Below are 22637 nucleotides of genomic sequence, written 5' to 3'. Positions count from 1 at the left end.
ACATTTCCCTACATCTCACGGTCGCTTCGTCCATCTTCACAGCTACAGTGGTTGGTCGTGTCTACGTGCCAGTGCCTCACTCTGACCCACTTTCTTTCATCACATCTCTCTCTCCAACTCTCTTCTTCTCCCTCTCTCTTCCTCTTCTAAGAACTTCGTGATTACACTGGATCATCCAAATAATCTAGGATAATCTCCCTATTTTAAACCTTTTTTTAAAAAATCGGCTGCTCCATGTTGGATCTTAGTTTCCCTGACCAAGGATCAAATCTGCACCCCCTGCATTGGAAGCCTGGAGTCTTAGCAGCTGGTGGTGGTGGTTTAGTCACTCAGTTGTGTCCAACTCTGCGACCCCATGGACTACCAGACTCCTCTGTCCATTGGATTCTCCAGGCAAGAATACTGGAGTGGGTTGCCATTTCCTATTCCAAAGGGTCTTTCCCACTTGGGGATTGAACCCATGTCTCCTGCACTGGCAGGCAGGTTCTTTTCCACTGAGCCACCTGGGAAGCCCGTCTTTTAAAACACTAGAATGCCAAACATACTTGGGTTCAAACCATCATTAGTCTACTTTGGTAAGATTACCTCTTTGACCCTCTATTTTATCCACAATAGAGCCAGATTGAACCTCTTCCCTTTGAGGCTCTCTATGAGGATGGAGTCAAATCAAAAAGGTGAAAACATTACTCCCCCCGCCGCCACCCCCCACATCACAGGTCCTGGATCAAAGAAAGTGCTGTATACATGGTACAAAACTTCCCCCTGTCCATTTCCCCACCCCAAAATCTTTACTTCACCCCAATTCCAATTGTATGTGTAGATGCAGATAGATTCTGGGAGGTGAATGCCAATGTTCTTTTTTGTTATGTCATGTCTTTATTTATTTTTGGCTGCTCTGGGTCTCTGTTGCTGTGCGTGAGCTTTCTCTAGTTGCAGCATGCAGGCTTCAGTAGTTCAGTACAGGCTTAGTCGCTCTGGGACACGTGGAATCTTCCTGGCCCAGAGATGGAACCCATGTCCTCTGCATCGGCAGGTGTATTCTTAACCACTGGACCACTGGGGAAGGCCACCAGTATTATTTTGAGTGAGTTCAGATCTTGGACTCAGAGGTGGGAAACAACACAACCTCCCAATCACTTTCCTCCTAATTTCTGAAAGGACTGGTTTTGTTGGTCGGGGGATGGACAACAAAGTATGTCTGGCAATAGCTGGCAGAGGGGTTGGTCTTTTCTCTCTCCCTCACCCGCAGAGCATCAGCCTAAATATAGCTCATGAGACCACAGCCAAGCTGCGTTCTACAGCCCTGGGCTCAACTGTCTTGTCGTTTCCTGGGCATGTGACATATGACAACTGCCCTTACTTTGATCTTTATTTCGCTTTTTTCTTCCACTGGATAATTTAATTTGTTTGACTCAAGGGTATTGTGAAGGTAGAGATACCGCATTCACTTACCCGGCAAACAGTAAAGAAGAGCTGCTATGGTTTGTTTTGTAATGGATTCACGTCTTCCTCCAGGTATCCCCAGGCACCTGCATGCTCTGGTTGGACCCTCTGTGGCCTTCGTATTCCTTGTCAGCCTTATCTCCTTCCTTGTCCACCACTGGTGCCCTGATGCAAAGGGTAAGTCTCAGGAAGAGAGGCCAGTGCATCTGGGTAAAGTGGGGAAGGGAGGGGACAGTGTACAGGTATGTGCTCAAGGCAGGAGCCACAGACACAGAGCTGTCTTTCTTTCCTCCCTTCCTTCCTTCCTTCCTTCCTTCCTTCTTTATTTGGCTGCATAGGGTCTTCATTGCAGCACCGGGGAACTTGGCTGCATCACACAGAATCTTTCGTCCTGGCACTTGGGCTCTCTAGTTTGGTGCACAAGCTTAACTGTTCCAAGGCATGTAGGATCTTAGTTCCCGGACCAGGGATCAAACCTGCATCCCCTGCCTTGAGAGGCAGATTCTTAACCACTGGACTGCCAGGGAAGTCCCAGGATAGAGCTTTCAAGAGAGAACATCAGTGCCCTTGCCCCTTCTCTCAGCTTACAGGTCATTGCATACTTCTTCACTGGTCCAGTGCAGCCAATAATATTTAGAGAAGGGATCGACATAAGGGAGAAATCAGGGGAGGGAACCAGTGTGATAGAGATAGGCAGTTGTTGGAACTTCCCTGGTGGTCCAGTGGTTACAAATTCACCTTCCAGTGCAGTGGTTTCAGGTTCGATCCCTTGTCGGGGACCTAAGGTCCCACACGCCTCATGGTGGCCAAAAAACCAAAACACAAAACAGAAGCAAAATTGTAACAAATTCAACAAAGACTTTAAAAATGGTTCACATCAAAAAGTCTTTAAAAAAAAAAAGGTGGGGGAGCTATCAATGCAGTGGGCATTTGCACTTCAAAGACGTAAAATCTTGGACTCTACTTTCGGGAGATGAGATGGTTGGATGGCATCACCGACTCAATGGACATGAGTTTGAGTAAACTCCAGGAGTTGGCAATGGACAGGGAAGCCTGGCGTGCTGCAGTCTGTGGGGTTGCAAAGAGTTGGACATGACTGAGCAACACTGTGGGGAGGATGAGTCATCTCAGACATCCACTGTCTCTCTCTGTCCACTGGTGCTGTATGGATAAAGTGAGAATCCAGAAGTGCCCTCCCAAGTGTCTTAATGACTTCTATCACCCACAGATGCTGTTATAATGAACAGCCAGCCTGAGGTGGGCAGAAGGGTGAATTGGGAGGTAGGTTCTCTTTGGTACAACCTCTGAATGCAGTCTCATTTCCCCCATCATTCCCCTAAGTGTTTGCACACCCTCACTCGTCATTCCCTTTTATGCAGGACCCTGACGCAGAGGAACTGAAGGAGGTGACATACACCGACTTGGATTGTTCGGTTTTCACACGGAAAATCATTACTCCCACGTCCCAGAGGCCCAGAGAGCCCTCAGCTAATGCCAGTGTGTACATGGATCTTGCAACATGTTAAGAGCAGTTCAAAGCTTGAATCCTATCCCCGGAACATGCCCAGGAGGTCTTCAATGGAAGCTGTAACACTTTCTCAAACTCAGCTTGAGAGCTCCATCCTAACAACAGCTGGAATCTGAAGATATAAACATCTTTAGGGTCATCTCTCTTCATCAGAGGATTATCTCTAAAGCCTCAGAATCCCTTGGAAACCTCCCCCAGCCATTCTAGGGGGTTATCATGATGATTCAATCATTTCCAATGTTGTCAACAAAATCACCGGAGTGTTCTAGAAAGTGAACCATAAATAACACACTTTCTCTGACATTCAGCTGATAAACTCCTAGAAATCATGATATATTTAAAATGAATTAATTCCTCCAACAGTTTTCTGTGGTGGCATAACCTATTCTAAGTCTCTAAGCAAATATTAGTGAAGAAAACTTCATCTTGTTGTGGATCTTGGTCCAGTGGGAGATGCAAACACATAAAACCATTGAAAGCTATCTATAGGAGAGAAAGGGGCTTCCCAGATGGCACAGTGGTGAATAATCCACCTGCCAATGCAAGACATGCAGGTTTGATCCCTGGGTTGGGAAGATCCCCTGGGGGAAGAAATGGCAACCCACTCCAGTATTCTTTCTTAGAGAGTCCCATGGACAGAGGAACCTGGCAGGCTGCAGTCCATGGGGTCACAAAGAGTCGGACATGACTGAGCAACTGTCCACATATCCATCTATCTATCTATCTATTTATCTTTCATCTCCCTTCCCTGTTGTTATTGAATTTTCATTGCATAAAATTATATAATCTGTACTTTCATGAGCAGATGTTTTCATTCAGCATTGTATGTTTGAGATATAATCATACCTTTACATGTGAGTCTATTTTTTCTTTTCCCTCCTATGTAAGAATCCACTGTATGAACATGTCACAACTGTACGCCCAGTCCTGATGAGTCTCCCAAACTCTGATGTCTTAATTTCATGTACTCTTTTGTCCTGTTAGAATCTTCTGGAATTGTTGTCATTCAGCCTCTCAGTCGTGTCTGACTCTTTGCAACCCTATGGACGCCAGCATGCCATGTTCCTCTGTCCTCCACTATCTCCTGGAGTTTGCTCAAATTCATGTCTATCCGCCAGATAGATCTACGCATGTCTACTGGGATCTGAGAGGTTATGCACAGGCAGGCCTGGGCATCCTCAGATGAGAGACCCCTGACTGCCGGAAAGGGCCTTGCTGGCCCGGCCAGTGTGGGGTGTGACTCTCACCGCATTCACAGTCACCACCTTGGGGTGCATTGTAGGGGGCCCAGTGGACCCTGTGTCTCTATTCATTACTGATAATTATCCCCAAGGCTCAAAACAAGGAGCTCCAGTATGAAGGGGTAGCTGCATCTGGATGATGCTGGAAGAACAGAAGAATACAAGAAATTAAGGCATCAGAGTTTAGGAGATTTTTAAGTCCTTCAAACATATTAACCAATGGGTTATGAAAAAAAAGAAAAAGACATGAGTTTTGGAGGGAAGTTAAATTTCCATGTGCATTGCTGACAGCGTTATGAATAAGTATGACAAGGTAATTTCTTTCTCCAAACCGCAAGGTCCTCATTGTTGTCAGAGCAGCAGGGGGCTCCTGCAGGAGCTGGAAGGAAAGAGAAGTGTGTCTAGGCTGGGTTTGTTTCTGAGTATGTGTGTGTGTTGGTGGGGGGTGGGGGGGTACTTGGTTGTTCAGACTCTGGGTCACATCAGATTAAAGGAATTCTTTGGGGATTTGTGCCTGGAAATACATTCTAGGGAGCTTCCCCTGGGCTGATCTTTGTGTCCATGTCCTGTAGAACCTTATAACATGTCCCAAGAAAGGGACGTGGGATGCCGCGGGGTGCACAGAGGTTTGTGATGTCTCTGGTTCTTCAGCCTGTACATGTCAGCAGACACCACAGACAATGGTTCTCAGCTGGGGCAACGTCGCCCACTAGGGGCCATTCATCGGTATCTGGAGATGGTTTTTGCTTGTCATGACCGTGAGGGAGGCTGCTGGGGTGCCTGTGGGTAAAGGCAGGGGTGCTGCTCAGCACCCTCAATGCAAGGACTGCCCACCACCCCCAAGAGAGAATCATTGTCTAGCCCCAGATGTCAGGAGTACTGAGGTTGAGAAGCCCTTGTCTAGGATGTAATGTCTGTGCCTTTCTCAGTATTATAGAACCAGCTGTTCATTGCGCCATGACCCCCTGCAACATGGAGCATATTCTGGCATAGGCTCATTTTTTACAATGACAAAGCCATGATTTTCTTGTTTGTTTTTTAAAATATATTTGTTTGTTTGTTTGTTTGACTGCACCAGGTCTTCATTGCTCATGAGGGATCTTAGTTTTGGCATGTGGGATCCAGTTCCCTGACCAGGGATTGAACCTTGGCAACCCCTGCATTGAGAGTGCAGGGTCATAGTCACTGGACCACCAGGAAGTCCCCAAAGTCATATTTTATTAGATGAATGGATAGACAGATAGATGTGCATGCATATATATACATATACATATGTTGCTGTTGTTTAGTCACTGAGTTGGACTGTTCAGTTCAGTCGCTCAGTCATGTCTGACCTTTTGTGACCCCACAGACAGCAGCTTGCCAAGCCTCCCTGTCCATCACCAACTCCCAGAGTTTACTCAAAACTCATGTCCATCAAGTCGGTGATGCCATCCAACCATCTCATCCTCTGTTGTCCGCTTCTCCTCATACCTTCAATCTTTCCCAGCATCAGGGTCTTCTCAAATCAGTCAGTTCTTCGATGGACTGCTTGGATCTCCTTGCAGTCCAAGGTGCTCTCAAGAGTCTTCTCCAATACCACAGTTCAAAAGCATCAATTCTTTGATGCTCAGCTTTCTTTATAGTCAGACTCTCACATCTATACATGACTACTGGAAAAACCATAGCTTTGACTAGAGTTGGACTGTATATATATTCATATTTGTGAGAGGAACACATACATGGAAATATACACATACACATATATCATATATAAAATATATATCTTAAGATATATACATCTTAAGTCATACTTCCCTTTATTCTTTGGTATAAATATCAAAATATACCAAGAAAAGCATCTTTAAACACTTCTCAAAACTCTAAGTTTCAACTTGATTTTCAGGAACCCATGCCAGGCTCACTCCCAGGTGAAGAGTACTCTCTAGCACACAACCAGCTTCAGACACATACTCTAATCAGGGATAAATTACCTTTAAAAAATGCAACAGAGGGGATTTCCCTGGTGGTCCAGTGGTGAAGAGTGCCTTCCAATGCCACTGGGCCCCACACACCACAACTACTGAGCTGGAGCTTTAGAGCCTGTGATCCACAAGAAAAGATTCCATGTGCGGCAACTAAGAAGTGACACAGCCAAAAAATAAAAATAATTTTTTTTAATGCAAGAGAGGAAAGACCCTAACTGGTTATTCTCTGTCTGTATCTCTGATGTCAGTGCATGGCTCAGTGATAAAGAATCCACCTGCCAAGCAGGAGATGCATATTCAATCTCCGAGTTGGGAAGATCCCCTGGAGAAGGAAATGGCAACCCACTCCAGTATTCTTGCCTGGAGAATCCCCGTGGATAGAGGAACCTGGCCAGCTACAGTCCATGGGGTTGCAAAAGAGTCAGACACGACTGAGCAACTAAACAACAGCAATGTATAGCAAGGTGAGAATAATTAATGGTATTGTGTTCTATACTTAAAAGTTGCTGAGAGGAACTTCCCTGATGGTCCAGTGGCTAAGACTCTGAGCTCCCAATGCAGGGGGCCCAGGTTTGATCCCTGATCAGACAACTAGACCCCACATGCTGTGACTAGGAGTTCACACACCACAACTAGAAAGATTCCACACACCACAACAAAGACCTGGTGCAGCTCTTCAATAAATAGATAAATCTTTTTAAAGTTGCTGAGAGAGTAAATCTTAATGTTCTCACCACACACAAAAAAAATAATATTTTAAAAACAGAGAAAAGGAAATGGTAATTACGCAAGCCAGCGGATCTGTTAGCTAATGCCACAATGAACATCACTGTGCAGCAAGGAAGTGTATCAAGTCAACCTGCTGTGCACCTTAAACTCACATGATGTTATGTCAATGACACCTCAATAAAGTTGAAGACAAAGGGTGATGTCTTGCAATGAAAATGAGATAGCCAGTAGAAAGTTTGATGTGAAATATTTGACTTCTTATACTTGAAGAACTAGTGATAGCCACGTAGGTGTCTATAGCCAAATTTATCTATCCATCTGTTTGTCTGTCTGTCTACCACTTACCTGACTATCTATCTATCTAATCTATACTCTCTATCAATCCATCATCTATTCATAGATTACAGGTTTAGATATAATTATAGGAGGATCATTCTTTAGACATGAATGAAAAAAACATTCCTCTACATGCCACCATTGAGATAATTCCCAACATAAGAGTACACTGCCTGCCTGATCAAGACCAAACGGATATATTTGGTCCATGAATTCCGTGGAGGTTATGTGGATTCATAGCTATCAAGGCCACATGGCTTTGGACTGATGGATCAACGAAGGAAAAGCTCTGTCTGTATGGCACCCATCTAATAATTTTCTGTCCCCAGCCCTTCCCCTGGGATGTGGGATCTTGTCTGAAGGAGGATTTGAGCCCTGTTCAACACTGGTGGAAGAAAATGCTCACTTCTCATCTGAAACATAAACAGGAAGGTTGATCTCCTCTTAGACTCTATCTCAGGCCCCCCCCCTCCCCGCCAGAATGAAGTTCTTTGGGAAGGAACCATTCCTCTGGGGCAATAAATGTAGAAATTCTCTGACGAGGACCTCTGAGTTCATACTTCCTGTGGGTCTCACCGTCTCATGAGACTCTGTCATCTGTTGATGTTCTCTGTCAAGAGGCTACATAGGCTGAGGCTGGCCGTGCAGAACCATGGCCCCCAGAGACATCACCCTCTTCTGTCTCGGTGAGCCCCCAAATGCAGTTGGGTTAGAGGGGAAGATGGGGGGATCCAAAATAGTCAAGGTCTCTCTTAACTGGTGACTCAGACAGTAAACAATCTGCCTGCAGTGCAGGAGACCCGGGTTCAATCCTTGGGTTGGGGAGTTCCCCTGGAGAAGGGAATGGCAACCCACTCCAGTATTATTGCCTGGAGAATTGCATAGACAGAGGAGTCTGGTGGGCTACAGTCCATAGGGTGGCAAAGAGTCGGATATTACTGAGCGACTAACATTTTCACTTTCTCTTAACATAAGAACTCAGTGATTTCAGTGACTGCCAAGAAGACTCTGCTCTCCTGAGTGGAGAGATGGTCTTTGCCCAGATATGTGTCTGCCCAAGCCCATGCTGGCTTGTAAGGCTCAGTGGTCCGGTTGTCAAGTTGGCCTTGCCGGGTTCATTCAGCCCATGCCATGCTGTCTGGCAGTCCACAATGGTTCCAGAGTTCCTGAAGATGAGAGCCTGAGGGGCTGGAACCTGGAAGATAAAACTAAAAGATGAGCCTTTTTTGCTGTTGAAGAGAACAAATGGTACCTGTATGTCTTTATGTTGTTGTTGTTGTTCAGTCGCTCAGTCATGTCTGACTCTTTGAAACCCCATGGACTGCAGCACGCCAGGCTTCCCTGTCCTTTGTTATCTCCCAGAGCTTGCTTAAACTCATGCCCATTGAGTCAGTGATGTCATCCAACCATCTCATACTCTGTTTCCCCCTTCTCCTCTTGCCCTCAATCTTTCCCAACATCAGGGTGTTTTCCAGTGAGAGTATTTCTATTTAGTAATTTATAATAAAGGTTGGAAATTGATGGGTGGAGTTTTCATGAATGTCTTTCTTCCAGTGCTCTGTCTTGGCCAGAAGATTCAGGCACAGGATGGTAAGTGTTTCTCTAAGTCTCCTCCAATCCCCTTGCATCCTCACGGCAACTCTGGGATAGAAAAGTCTGAAGCTCAAAGGGATTCCAATGTATTTCCTGTTCTGTTGATCACTGTCTCTGCTGCGTTCCTTTTGCACAACTTCTACCTCACTTTGGAATCTTTGGACCCCTCAAATTCATGCTCAGACCAGGATTTAGCCTTTGCCTCCAGTAGGCTGGCTGTCCATCCAAGATGTGTGTTTTACTGAATGTTCACAATGGCAGGGATGAGGAAGTCAGGAACCACCTTCCATTGCCCAACATTCTTCCTACATCAAATGTTCTCACAATCTTAATTCTCCGCAGTCCATCCACATTTCTTCACTTAAAGGGACACTGCCTTAGAGAACTTTATGTAAGTGGCTTCAATTCTCAGAACCAATTTCTTTGTCTATAAAGGTGACTTAGATGGTAAAGAATCTGCATGCAATACAGGAGACCTGGGTTGGACCCTTGGGTCGGGAAGATCCCCTGGAGAAGGGAATGGCTACACCACTCCAGTATTCTTGACTGGAAAATCCCATGGATAGAGGAGACTGGTGGGCTACAGTCCATGGGGTTGCAAAGAGTCCAATGTGACTGAGAAGCTAACACTTTCACTTTCAAAAGAGAAATTAAAAATAACAATGAAAGAAGATTGGATCATGGGAGGATGGGATCATTGTGATAAAATTTGGGGATTAATCGAGATAAGGCATGTGAATTATGTACATGGTAAGTGTTTTATCTGTGATGGGCTTCTCAGGTGGCTCAGCACTAGAGATACCTCTGATGATGATGGTGGTGAACACGAGGAAAAAAAGTCTCTGAAGTCTGTAGGACCCAGTCTCCACTTTCCTTGATTCATTCAGTTCAGTTCAGTTCAGTTCAGTCGCTCAGTCATGTCTGACTCTTTGCCACCCCATGAATGGCAGCATGCCAGGCCTCCCTGTCCATCACCAACTACCGGAGTCCACCCAAACCCACATCCATTGAGTCAGTGATGCCATCCAACCATCTCATCCTCTGTCGTCCCCTTCTCCTCCTGCCCTCAATCTTTCCCAGCATCAGGGTCTTTTCAAATGAGTCAGCTCTTCGCATCAGATGGCCAAAGTATTGGAGTTTCAGCTTCAACATCAGTCCCTCCAATGAACACCCAGGACTGATCTCCTTTAGAATGGACTGGTTGGATCTCCTTGCAGTCCAAGGGACTCTCAAGAGTCTTCTCCAGCACCACAGTTCAAAAGCATCAATTCTTCGGTGCTCAGCTTTCTTCACAGTCCAACTCTCACATCCATACATGACCACTGGAAAAACCATAACCTTGACTAGATGGACGTTGGTTGGCAAAGTAATATCTCTGCTTTTTAATATGCTGTCTAGTTTGGTCATAACTTTCCTTCCAAGGAGTAAGCGTCTTTTAATTTCAGGTTTCAGTCACCATCAGAAGTGATTTTGGCACTCAAAAAAATATAGTCAGCCACTGTTTCCACTGTTTCACCATCTATTTGCCATGAAGTGATGGGACCAGATGCCGTGATCTTCGTTTTCTGAATGTTGAGCTTTAAGCCAACTTTTTCACTCTCCTCTTTCACTTTCATCAAGAGGCTCTTTAGTTCTTCTTCACTTTCTGCCAATAGGGTGGTGTCATCTGCATATCTGAGGTTATTGATATTTCTCCCAGCAATCTTGATTCCAGCTAGTGCTTCCTCCAGCCCAGCTTTTCTCATGATGTACTTTGCATATAAGTTAAATAAGCAGGGTGACAATATACAGCCCTGACGTACTCCTTTTCCTATTTGGAACCAGTCTGTTGTTCCATGTCCAGTTCTAACTGTTGCTTCCTGACCTGCATACAGGTTTCTCAAGAGGCAGGTCAGGTGGTCTGGTATGCCCATCTCTTTCAGAATTTTCCACAGTTTATTGTGATCCACACAGTTAAAGGCTTTGGCATAGTCAATAAAGCAGAAATAGATGTTTTTCTGGAACTCTCTCGCTTTTTTGATGATCCAGCGGATGTTGGCAATTTGATCCCTTGATTTATTACCTTCTTTTAAAAAGTTATTTATTTGTTTGGCTTCTCTAACTGCTTTAGAAGACAGCTCTCCCTATATGGTGAGGAAAGAGCAGAGAATCTGGGGTAAGATAGTCTTAGTTTCCAAACCAGGTTGGAGCACTCTTCAGTTTGTGGTCTTGAGCAACTGGCATGGTTACTCCAAGCTTCAGCACCCTCACATTAGGGTGAAAAGCAGAATTGCATGTGGATAAGGGTTACCATGGCAACAAAACACCAAGCAAACCGCCTGGCAGACTAGCGGGCACTCTCCAGCATTCTTAGTTGCTCAGTCGTGTGTGACTATTTGTGACCCCATGGACTGTAGCCCACCAGGCTCCTCTGCCCATGGGATTTCTCAGGCAAGAATACTGGAGTGGGTTGCCATTTCCTTCTCCAGGGGATCTTCCTGACCCAGGGACTGAACCCAGGTCTCCCATATTGCAGGCAGATTCTTTACTGTCTGAGCCATCAGGGAAGAGGGTAGAATTAATGTGTATGGGGTCTGCTTTGAGGGCAATGAAAATGGAATAGACAGAGATGATGATTGCACAAGATTGTGAATGTACTAAATTCCACTGAATTGTATACTTTCAACATGGTTAAGTTTATGTTATATAAATTTAACCTTGATAAATAAATATATATATACATATATATATATAAAGGAAGGAATTTTGTTCCTCAAAAAATCTTTCAGTTCCTCAGTAACCTAAATGCCCAATCCAGCAATTCCACTTCTATACATGTAACAAGAGAAACCAAAACAAGAGATTCTAAAGATATTTGTACCTCCATGTTCATAGCAACTTTATTCACAATAGCCAGAAGGTGGAAAAAACTCAAATGTCCATTGACATGAATGTATAAGCAAAATGTAGTCTATATGCACAGTGGAATATTATTCAGCCATAAAAAGGAAACATATTCTGATACATGCTACAACATAGATGAATCTTGATGACATTGCACTAAATAAAAAAAACTCCAGACACAGAAAGGCAAATACTGTGTTATTCCACTGATACAAGGTATCTAGAATAGGAAAATTCATAGAGACAGAAAGTCAATTAGAAATGACAAGGGCCTAAGAAAAGAGAGAGTGAAGAGTTATTGCTTAGTGGTTATAGGGGTTTTGTTTGGAATCCCGAGAAAGTCCTGGAAATAGATGCACAATATGGTGAGTATAGGGCCTTCCCCCATGGCCTGGTGGTTAAGACTTCACTTTCCAATGCAGGGGATACAAGTTGGATCCCTGGTCTGGGAGTTAAGATCCCACATGCCTTGTGACCAAAAAACCAAAACATAAAACAGAAGCCATATTGTAAAAAATTCAATAAAGACTTTTAAAAAAATACTCCACATCTATCTATCCATATCTATACCTATACCGGAGAAGGCAATGGCACCCCACTCCAGTACTCTTGCCTGGAAAATCCCATGGATGGAGGAGCCTGGTGGGCTACAGTCCATGGGGTCGCTGAGAGTCGGACATGACTGAACAACTTCACTTTCACTTTTCACTCTTATGCATTGGAGAAGGAAATGGCAACCCACTCCAGTGTTCTTGCCTTGAGAATCCCAGGGACAGGGGAGCCTGGTGGGCTGCCATCTATGGGGTCGCACAGAGTTGGACACAACTGAAGCAACTTAGCAGCAGCAGCAGCATACCTATACCTGTATCTGTCTATCTAGATAGATACATAGATATACACACACATATATAGTGAGTGTAATTAAGGCCACTTAGCTGTATACTTAGAAATGGCTTAAATGATAAATTTAATCTTTATATAACACATTTCATTTTTGCCACAATTAGAAATTACCCCAAAAAAATTTTAAGGAAGGAGCTATAAGTCTGTCACACCCTTCATTTAGTTCTTCCCCCCACAGAAAAAGAAAGAAGTATGGTTTCTTCATGGCAGGCCAACTGAGTCTAGGCCCTGTTTCCTTTTAGAGAACTTTCCCATTCCTATCATATCTGCTATGCCCAGTTCTGTGATTCCCTGGAATGGGTCAGTGAAGATCTTGTGCCAGGGAACCCTTGAGTCTTATCTGTACCAACTGGAGATCCTGGAAAACCTCACCTACAAACAGGTGGAGAAGAAGTTGGGATTTCAGGAGGTGGCGGAGTTCATCATTAACCACATGGATACAAATACCGCAGGGCGCTATCAGTGCCGATACAAGAGAGAACATCGCTGGTCAGCGCCTAGTGAAGCCCTGGAGCTTGTGGTGACAGGTGAGGCTGTGTGCAGGTCTCCAACCCTCCAGTCTTTTTCCTTTCTTAGTTTTTCAGAAGTGTTATTTTTAGAACAGTCTCAAATTTCCAGGGAAATTAAGGTGATGAAACAGACAGTGCCCATATACCTTGCACCCAGTTTCCCCTATTCTTAACATTGTTGATCAAAGGCTTATTAATAGGTCTTTTGTTACCCAAACCTTATTGACTGCAGATGTCTCAACACATTTTTAGAGAATGATACAATTAACATCACTGGTGCAAAGTTGTTAGAGGTTAGAATTTATCAAGGATTCACTCCACAACTTATGATTGACATTATCATTCACATTTTGCTCCATTAGGTTTTTGTTCTAACCTTGTGTATATTATAAATGCAAGTTTATTACTGTAAAATTTTCAAAAATGATGCATCGAGAAATTTTGAGTGAATAATTTTTCAGTGCATTTTTTGCAGTTACTTTCTCTGTTTGTCCGAGCAACACATATACTAGCATCTCAGAAGATGATAGTTCTTCAGCATAAAGTTCTGATTCAGACAAGGTGAATATTAGATCAGCAAAAAGACAAAAAAAAAAAAAAAAAAAACCTTAGTGATTGATTCTGATACAGAAAATGAAAATGAAACCCACAGTGCTGGAGAACTTTACAGGTGTGTCAGGTGTAACTGTTGAATGTAATAACCTGCAAAGTCTTATGAAATAACAGAATTAATTTCTGACCTGCCAAAATAAAAATCGCTGGGTTCCTTTGCCCATGGGTTTTCCCAACCAAGAATACTGGAGTGGGTTGCCATTTCCTCCTCCAGGGGATCTTTCCAGCCCAGGGATCGAACCCTGGTCTCCTTCATTGGCAGATGGATTCCTTACTATCAGAACCACCAGAGAAAGCTCCTGGGATTCTCTAAGCAGTGAACAATTAAAATATCTTCATTTTCATAAGAAATCCCTTTCAACCACACCTGATTTTATGTAAATAAGGTGACTTTCGGAAAGCACCTAAGGATATGAGCTGGTTTTCAGGAGAACCAACCAAGTAAAAGGTGGGTTAGAATACTCAGCCCTGCCCCACCCCTACCTGACCTCCAGGGTAGGCAGAGAGGCAGAAGGTTGAATCCATCACCAATGGCCAATGATGAAATAATTAATCAGTCTCACCTAGGAAATAAAGTCCTGTACTCTTCCAGTTCTCCCCTCTGGCTGTTCCTGACACATGCTTTCATAAGCCTGTAATCTAGTAAGCAAGCTGGCTCCCTGAGTTCTGTCTGCCAGTCTAACAAATGAATTGAACACGGGAACTGTGACCCAACAACTTCCGACTTATTGCTGCTCAGTCAGAAGCACAGGTGACAACCTGGACTTCTGATGGGCTCTGAAGTGGGAGGGACTTGTAGGACTGAGCTGTTAACCCAGAGCCCCAAACCACAGGATCCGACGTTACTGCCAGGTAGAAAGTGTCAGAATTGAGGTGACTTGTGGGACGCCCAGCTGGTGTCTCAGAATTGCTCAGCGGTCTAGGGAGGAAACCCACAGATTGGAGCTGGGAACAGATCCATGTGGCCCGTCTGGCTTTAGAGACTATATCACTGTCCCTGGAAGATAGCTGCTCATCTGCTTGTTCACTCAGCTCCATCTACAAGAATTTGGGACAGAGGACAGGCCCTGCAGGGGGCTCCCCAGATGGCTCAGTGGTAAAGAATCCGCCTGCAATGCAGGAGACCCAGGAGATGTGGGTTCGATCCCTGGGTCGGGGAAAACCCCTGGAGGAAGGTATGGCAATCCACTCTGGTGTTGTTGCCTTGATAGTCCCATGGACAGAGGAGTCTGGGGGGCTACAGTCCTTAGGGTCACAAAGAGTTGGACATGACTGAGCACGTGCACATGGGTCCTGTAGTGGTGAAATGGAATCTTACCACCTCCCGTTCCTTTGCATCAGGAAAACATGAGCTTCTGCCCTTCTCTTACCATGGACCCAAAATGAGTGGCGGGGAAACAGGGAAAGACAGAAATCTTGCCAACAACTCACTCTCTTCTCTTCCAGGCTTGTACAACAAACCCTTTCTCTCCACCGATGGGGGCCATGTGGTGATGCCAGGGGAGAATATTTCCTTCCAGTGCAGTTCAGCATACATGTCATTTGACAGATTTTCACTGAGCAGGCCAGGGGGGGCCACCCTGTCATGGCACCGAGATGCGAGACTCCAAGGGGACTTCACTCTGGGTCCTGTGAACCTCAGCTTCGCAGGAGTCTACACGTGCTACGGCTGGCACAGCGGCCACCCCTATGTATGGTCAGCCCCCAGCAATGCCCTGGAGCTGGTGGTCACAGGTAAGGGCACCCCACCCCACCCCCACTGCCAGAGACTTCTGTCCTCCTCCTCAAGGCTCTAGCCGGCTGTCCAGGGCCTTGGCATCAGGCAGGAGAACAGAGAGGCACCGAGAAAGAAGAACGGGGCAGGAGAGACTTGTGGCTCAGAGGACCACAGAGAGAGAAGGCCTTCTCACCCATGTGACATGTGACTTTCACAGCGTGTCCCTGAGCTCCCCAGTGTCCTTAAAGACACATGGCCTGTTAAGAAAGGAGAGGCCCACACTCAGAATCATCTTTAGGGGTGTCGTTGAGTCAGCAGATACCAGACACAACCTATGATGAACTCACTTTCTTTCATCACATGCTTAGTCATAATGGGGAATCCTGACATTAACCTCTAGTATAGAAGCCACTCAGAGAGGTTGACTGGTAACTTAATCACTCATCAGGAAGACTCTAAAAAACTCTATCAAGAGCTTCATTTAGGGAAACTCACTGGTGCTCCAGGGATTAAGACTCGGGGCTTTGGGACCTCCCTGGTAGTCCAGTGGCTAAGACTCCGAGCTCCCAATGCAGGGGCCCTGGGTTCAATTCCTGATCAGGGAACTAGATTCCACATGCTGCAACTGAAGATCTCACATGCTACAACTACAGACACAGTACAGCCAAATAAATAAGCAAATATTTAAGAAAAAAAAGGGGGGGGACACTTCCCTTCTGGCTCAGTGGTAAAATATCTGCCTGGCAATGCAGGAGATATGGGTTTCATCCCTGATCTGGGAAGATCCCACATGCCTTGAAGCAACAAAGAGCCTGCGCCAGAATTACTGAGCCTGTGCTCCACAATGAGAGAAGCCACCATAATGAGAAGCCCGAGAACCATAGCTAGAGAGTAGCCCCCACTCACCCCAACAAGAAAAAGACCAAGCAGCAAGGAAGACCCAACATAGCCAAAGATAAATAAATAAATAAAATTGTATATATATATATAAAGACTCAAGGCTTTTATTACTGTGGACCTGGGTTTCATCCCAGGTTGGGGAACTAAGATCCCATAAGCCACAATGAGGTGTAACAAAAAAATTCAAAAAGAGCTTCATTTTTATATTGTTTGCATGCATCACTCTGCCCAGAGGGAGCAAACATGAGTTATAGCAGAGGAAAGCAACTGCTAGTGACTGAGTGGGATGACCACATTTGTCTCTCACATTTGTCTTGTCCAGTCATTCTACAAGCTAAGCGAATGTAGTAGTCATAGCCTTATAAGCTCCTGTGGCCAAATGGTCTTTTCAACTAAGGATACAGGGTCAACTGGGCACCTGTGGAGGAAGGCTGAATTTATTAGTGTTTTCCTTTAATGTAGACAGTCACTGTATCTTGTTTTAGAAATCACCTCCTATCCCAATGTCAGGATGATCCTTTCTTATATTATCTTCCCAGACTTGAAATATTTTGCACTTTGCAATTAGGAATTCATGTTGAATTCCAGGGATTCCCTGGTAGCTCACCTGATAAAGAATCCACCTGCACATGTTGATGTATGGCAAAACCAATACAATATTGTAAAGTAATTAGCCTCCAAGAGACACATGTACCCCAATGTTCATCGCAGCACTGTTTATAATAGCTAGGTCATGGAAGCAACCTAGATGTCCATCAGCAGATGAATGGATAAGAAAGCTGTGGTACATACACACAATGGAGTATTACTCAGCCATTAAAAAGAATACATTTGAATCAGTTCTAATGAGGTGGATGAAACTGGAGCCTATTATACAGAGTGAAGTAAGCCAGAAAGAAAAACACCAATACAGTATACTAACACATATATATATGGAATTTAGAAAGATGGTAACAATAACCCTGTGTACGAGACAGCAAAAGAGACACTGATGTATAGAACAGTCTTATGGACTCTGTGGGAGAGGGAGAGGGTGGGAAGATTTGGGAGAATGACATTGAAACATGTAAAACATCATGTATGAAACGAGTCGCCAGTCCAGGTTCGATGCACGATACTGGATGCTTGGGGCTGGTGCACTGGGACGACCCAGAGGGATGGAATGGGGAGGGAGGAGGGAGGAGGGTTCAGGATGGGGAACACATGTATACCTGTGGTGGATTCATTTTGATATTTGGCAAAACTAATACAATTATGTAAAGTTTAAAAATAAAATAAAATTAAAAAATAAAATAAATAAATTTATATAAAAAAAAAAAAAAAAGAATCCACCTGCAATGCAGGAGACCCCAGTTTGATTCCTGGGTCAGGAAGATCCCCTGGAGAAGGGATAGGCTACCCACTCCAGTATTCTTCGGCTTCCCTGGTGGCTCAGATGGTAAAGAATCCACTTGCCCAAATCCACTTGGAACTGATTTCTATGTTTTAACAGAAGAGAGTTACTAGGATTTCTGAGCATTGTAATTTCACAATATTTTATTACATCCTTGAGCCCGTGAGGTCCATAAAACAAGTGGATAAATTTTTTAAAGGTACAATGAATAGAAATAACTAGTGAAAGGCCACACACCAGTGAACCAAGGTCACATTTAGCTTCCCTAAGTTTTTTGTGTTTTTATCACACCACATGGCATTCAGAGATCCTAGTTCCTTGACCAGGATTGAACCCATGTCTGCTGCAGTGGAAGTGCTCAGTCATAATCTCTGGACTGCCAGGAAAGTCCCAAATTTTCCCTAGGTTTGTCTAAATTTTTTTTCCTACTTGCTTCCCAGATACCCATCACTGTATGAGAAAGGAACACATACTGTTCCGTGGGGTGAGACTATGTAGAGGAGAGAGTTTGGGGCTCTGGATCTATGAAGATGTTTCGAGGATATGATTAGATATTCAGTGAAACTGCCACGTGGGGAGGGGATGACAAGCAAACAGAACATCTTCATAACCACCTCCTCCCCCGTTTACAAGATACCTCTGGGGACTCAGCTGGTACAAGATACCAGCTTTGGACTCAGGTTTAAAGTGATGTATAGAGACTCACACACAGTGGTAACCAGCTTAGCAGTGCCGTGTGGTGCCTGCGTGCTTAGTCGTGTCTGACTCTTTGCAACCCCATGAACTATAGCCCACCAGGCTCCTCTGTTCATGGGGTTTTCCAGGCAAGAATACTAGAGTGGGTTGCCATTTCCTTCTCCAGGGATCTTCCTGACCCAGGGATCAAACCCACATCTCCTGTGTCTCCTGCATTGCAGGTGGATTCTTTACCCACTGAGCCATCAGGGAAGCCCAAGATGAAGTATGGCGCTCACAAATGCATGCATTGCCTGAGGAGGGGGTCCCAGCAAACCCACAAACTAGGGAAATGAGCCCCCTTCCCAGGGCTCTTGGTCGGGAGGGGATGAAATGTGACCAGCGATCATTCATTTCCTTCTAATGACATCTCTAGATACCACTAGCCAAGATCACACAACAGAGAACTGGATTCGGATGGGTGTGGCGGGGCTGGTCCTTCTAGCCCTCTTGGCCATCCTGGCTGAAAATCGACTGGGCCCTCAGCTTCCACACCAGGAAGACCAGCAAGATCTGCCTGACCTGAGCTGGAGTTGGCAGAAAAGTCAGACAGAATGGACCTTTGGACTAACTCCTAAGGACCACCAGGAAGACTCCTGGAGCTGATGCTTCTTAGAAGTGCCAGCATCTGCAGAGTCCTATGCAGCTGCTTGGAGAGCACAAGGGAGACGGAGGTATGAAGAAGCTTGGATCCCCTTTCAAACCAATCAAATGGTATTTTCTTATATACATCTGATATATTTGCATTCCACCTTTCCAGACATAGTTGAGAACATTCTCAGTATCATCTTGGCTGAACTCATTTTCTGTGATAAAAAATAATGAAAAGCATTCTCAGTTCTCCTTGCTGTTTTTCACCCTCCCTCTATAGACTTTTGGGCTTCCCACGTGGCTTGGTGGGTAAAGAATCCACCTGCCAATGCAGGAGACGCAGGTTCCACCCCAGGGTTGGGAAGATCTCCTGGAGGAAGGCATGGAAACCCACCCCAGGATTCTTGCCCAGGAAATCCCAAGGACAGAGGAGCCTGGAGGGCTGCAGTCTGTGGGGTCGCAAAAACTCAGACACGACTTGGCACACACACGCACACACTGTAACCCTACGAATTTGAATTTAATCAATTCTAATTCAGTCAGTCGTGTGATAACCAATTATATCACATGAGCAAACAGAGGTTCAGAAATCATATAATTTGAATAATGATAAAATGTGTGGATACAGAGCTTCTGTTTGGGAAGATGAAAAAGTCCTGGAGATAGACGGTCATGTTGGTTGCATGATGATATGAATGTCCAGAATGCCACTGAAATGTACACTTAAAATGGCTAAAATGAAACTCTATGCTCAGTAAATAGCAACTCTCCTTTGGAGGTATAGAGTTTCAGTTTTACAAGATGAGAAAGTTCTATAAATTTGCTTCACAACAATGAAAATGTACTTCACACCAATGAAAATGTACTTCACACAACTGAACTGTACACTTAAAAATGGTTAAGATATTGTATTTCATGTATGTGGGGGGGTGGTTACCATAATAATGAAAAAACTTTTAAAAAATGGTTAAAATGGTACATTTTGGGTCATGTACATCTTACCACAATTTTTTAAAAGTTCTTTGTGGTCTATAGAAACTGAAAGTAGGTTAGTGGTTTTCCAATGCTGAGAGAGAGACAGGGTATTGTACAGTGAGTGATAGTGGGTAATAGGGTTTTTTGGGGGGTTGGGGGTTTTTTAAGTTCTGAAATTAGATTGTGGTGATGGTTGAGTGACTGTGGAGATATAATTAAAAAACATAGAATTATACACTTTAGATGGTAAATGTATAGGTATGTCAATTATATCTCAATACAGTTGGGATTTTTCAAGCATTGAGAAGGATTAGAGGGGTCCTAAGTTCACGGAGGAATAAGATGGGGAGACCACTTTCTCCCCCACAAATTCATCTAAATAAATTCTACAAAACAACTTCTGAACACTGGCAGAGGACGTCAGCCACCCAGAAAGGCAGCCCATTGTCTTTGAAAGGAGATAGGCCCAAAAAAAAAAAGACAAAGAGAGAGACAAAACAGTTAGGGACAGAGACCCATCCCTGGAAGGGAGTCTTAGGATAAGTTCCCAAACACCAGGAAACCCTCTCACTGCCAGGTCTGTGGGGAGTTTTGGAATCTCAGAGGGCAACATAACCAGCAGGAAAAAATAAATAAATAAAACCCACAGATGATGTGCCTAATGGCAACTCCCAGCAGAAAAGTAGCCCAGACACTCTCGTCTGCCACCAGCAAGCAGGGGCTGGACAGGGAGGCGTGGGCTGCATTGCTTAGGGTAAGGACCGGGCCTGAATGCCCAGAGGGAAATCTGAGGGAGCTAATGTGAGATAGCAACCCAAACTGTGTGATAGCCAGAGAGAGAGAGAGAGAGAGAGAGAGAGAGAGAGAGAGAACTATCCCATGAAAAGCCCTAACCTAGGAGAAGGCAATGGCAACCCACTCCAGTACTCTTGCCTGGAGAATCCCATGGACGGAGGAGCCTGGTAGGCTGCAGTCCATGGGGTTGCTAAGAGTCGGACACGACTGAGCAACTTCACTCACTCTTCACTTTCATGCATTGGAGAAGGAAATGGCAACCCACTCCAGTGTTCTTGCCTGGAGAATCCCAGGGACCGAGGAGCCTGGTGGGCTGCCGTCTATGAGGTCGCACAGAGTTGGACACGACTGAAGCGACTTAGCAGCAGCAGCAGCAGCAGCAGCAGGGCACTGCCGGCCTGCTCTCAGAACAAAGGACTGAGCGAATACCAGAGGAGAGCTAGCCGGCTGCGGACCAGCCCATCCCCCACCAGAGGCAGGGAGGCAGGCAGGGGGCAGCCAGAGCCGGAAAGGGGCAATCTCAGCCCCAGAGATGGCATCCTCTATCAAACTGTGAGAAAGCTCCCAGTTGCTAACCAAAACCTGGGATCCTGGACGGTTGACATGTGCTGGCAGGGTCGCAGCCAGAGATCAGCTCCCCAGAAGAGACACACAGCACACCTGAGAAGGCGTGAGCACTGCGCACCCAGAAAACCAAGCGGCTGGGATGGGGGAGGTGATAAAATGCACCCCCCACCTGAAGAGACTGCGCTTGCCAAGCACCTGGTTGCCTGAGCTGCTCAGACATGGGAAGGGCACAAAACACAGCCCAACAGAGTCTGCGCCTTTGTGAAGTACCCAAGAACCTGAACCTGAGTGGCTTAGACCTGGGAAGTGCACGCAACCCAAGGTCCACCTCAGAAAGTTCCCCTGCAGAGCAACCTGGAGACTGAGCAGTGTAGACTGGGAAAGCATACACGCCATAAGCGGGGCAAACCCAGTGTGGCCCAGACACTGTGAGCACTCCCCACACACGCTAGTGATATTTGTTTGCAGTGTTCCTCCCTCCCCACAGCACACCTGAACAAATGAGCCTAAATAAGAGACCACCTCGCCCCCTTGTGTCAGGGCAGAAATTAGACACTGAAGAGACCTGAAAACAGAAGAAGCCAAAATAAACAGAGGGAACCGCTTTGGAAGTGACAGGTGCAACAGATTAAAACCCTGTAGTTACAACCAAATACATTGGAAGGGGCCTATAAATCTTGAGATGTTTAAGATGGAACAATGAGCTATCTGAAACTGAACTGACCCCATACTGCCCACAACAGCTCCAGAGAAATTCTTAGATATACTTTTACTATTATCATTTTTTTAATTTAAAATTTTTTCCTATTTTTAAGTCCTCAATTAATCCTTTAATTTTCATTTTTATAACCTACAAAGTCCAGTACTTTGGCCACCTCATGCGAAGAGTTAACTCATTGGAAAAGACTCTGATGCTGGGAGGGATTGGGGGCAGGAGGAGAAGGGGACGACAGAGGATGAGATGGCTGGCTGGCATCACTGACTCGATGGACATGAGTCTGAGTGAACTCCGGGAGTTGGTGATGGACAGGGAGGCCTGGCGTGCTGTGATTCATGGGTCGCAAAGAGTCGGACACAACTGAGTGACTGAACTGAACTACTACCTTGCAAAAAAAAAAAAAAACACCCTATTTTTAAAGCAAACTTCATATATATTTTTTATAATTTTGTGATTTTATTTTGTTTTTTTAATAGTGTATTTTTGAGAGTCTAACCTCTAC

The 22637-nt window shown here is 45.0% G+C and overlaps 3 protein-coding genes across 6 annotated transcripts in view; all 3 read left to right on the top strand.

Moving 5' to 3' along the window:
* The window catches only part of LOC129632424 (NACHT, LRR and PYD domains-containing protein 2-like), a 241784-nt gene that overhangs the window by 84944 nt on the left and 134203 nt on the right, over positions 1-22637 (top strand). The window lies entirely within an intron of this gene.
* LOC129630755 (leukocyte immunoglobulin-like receptor subfamily A member 6) overlaps positions 1-22637 on the top strand; it is a 39419-nt gene that overhangs the window by 5666 nt on the left and 11116 nt on the right. The window contains exons 4-8 of the mRNA XM_055551248.1: positions 1516-1620; positions 2672-2724; positions 2823-2940; positions 12866-13150; positions 15191-15478. Of these exons, the coding sequence (XP_055407223.1) occupies positions 1516-1620; positions 2672-2724; positions 2823-2940; positions 12866-13150; positions 15191-15478 (849 nt within the window). The remainder of the gene's footprint in view (positions 1-1515; positions 1621-2671; positions 2725-2822; positions 2941-12865; positions 13151-15190; positions 15479-22637) is intronic.
* FCAR (Fc alpha receptor) lies at positions 7897-19095 on the top strand. Its single transcript, XM_055554057.1, has 5 exons — positions 7897-7930; positions 8799-8834; positions 12866-13150; positions 15191-15478; positions 18866-19095. Exons 1-5 carry the CDS (start codon positions 7897-7899, stop codon positions 19093-19095), a joined length of 873 nt encoding a protein of 290 aa, XP_055410032.1.

This window comes from Bubalus kerabau, chromosome 17 (genome assembly GCF_029407905.1).
Source record: "Bubalus kerabau isolate K-KA32 ecotype Philippines breed swamp buffalo chromosome 17, PCC_UOA_SB_1v2, whole genome shotgun sequence".
Classification (NCBI taxonomy): domain Eukaryota; kingdom Metazoa; phylum Chordata; class Mammalia; order Artiodactyla; family Bovidae; genus Bubalus; species Bubalus kerabau.
The sequence above is the reverse complement of the archived record's forward strand: the minus strand, read 5'-3'. Positions and strand labels throughout refer to the sequence as shown.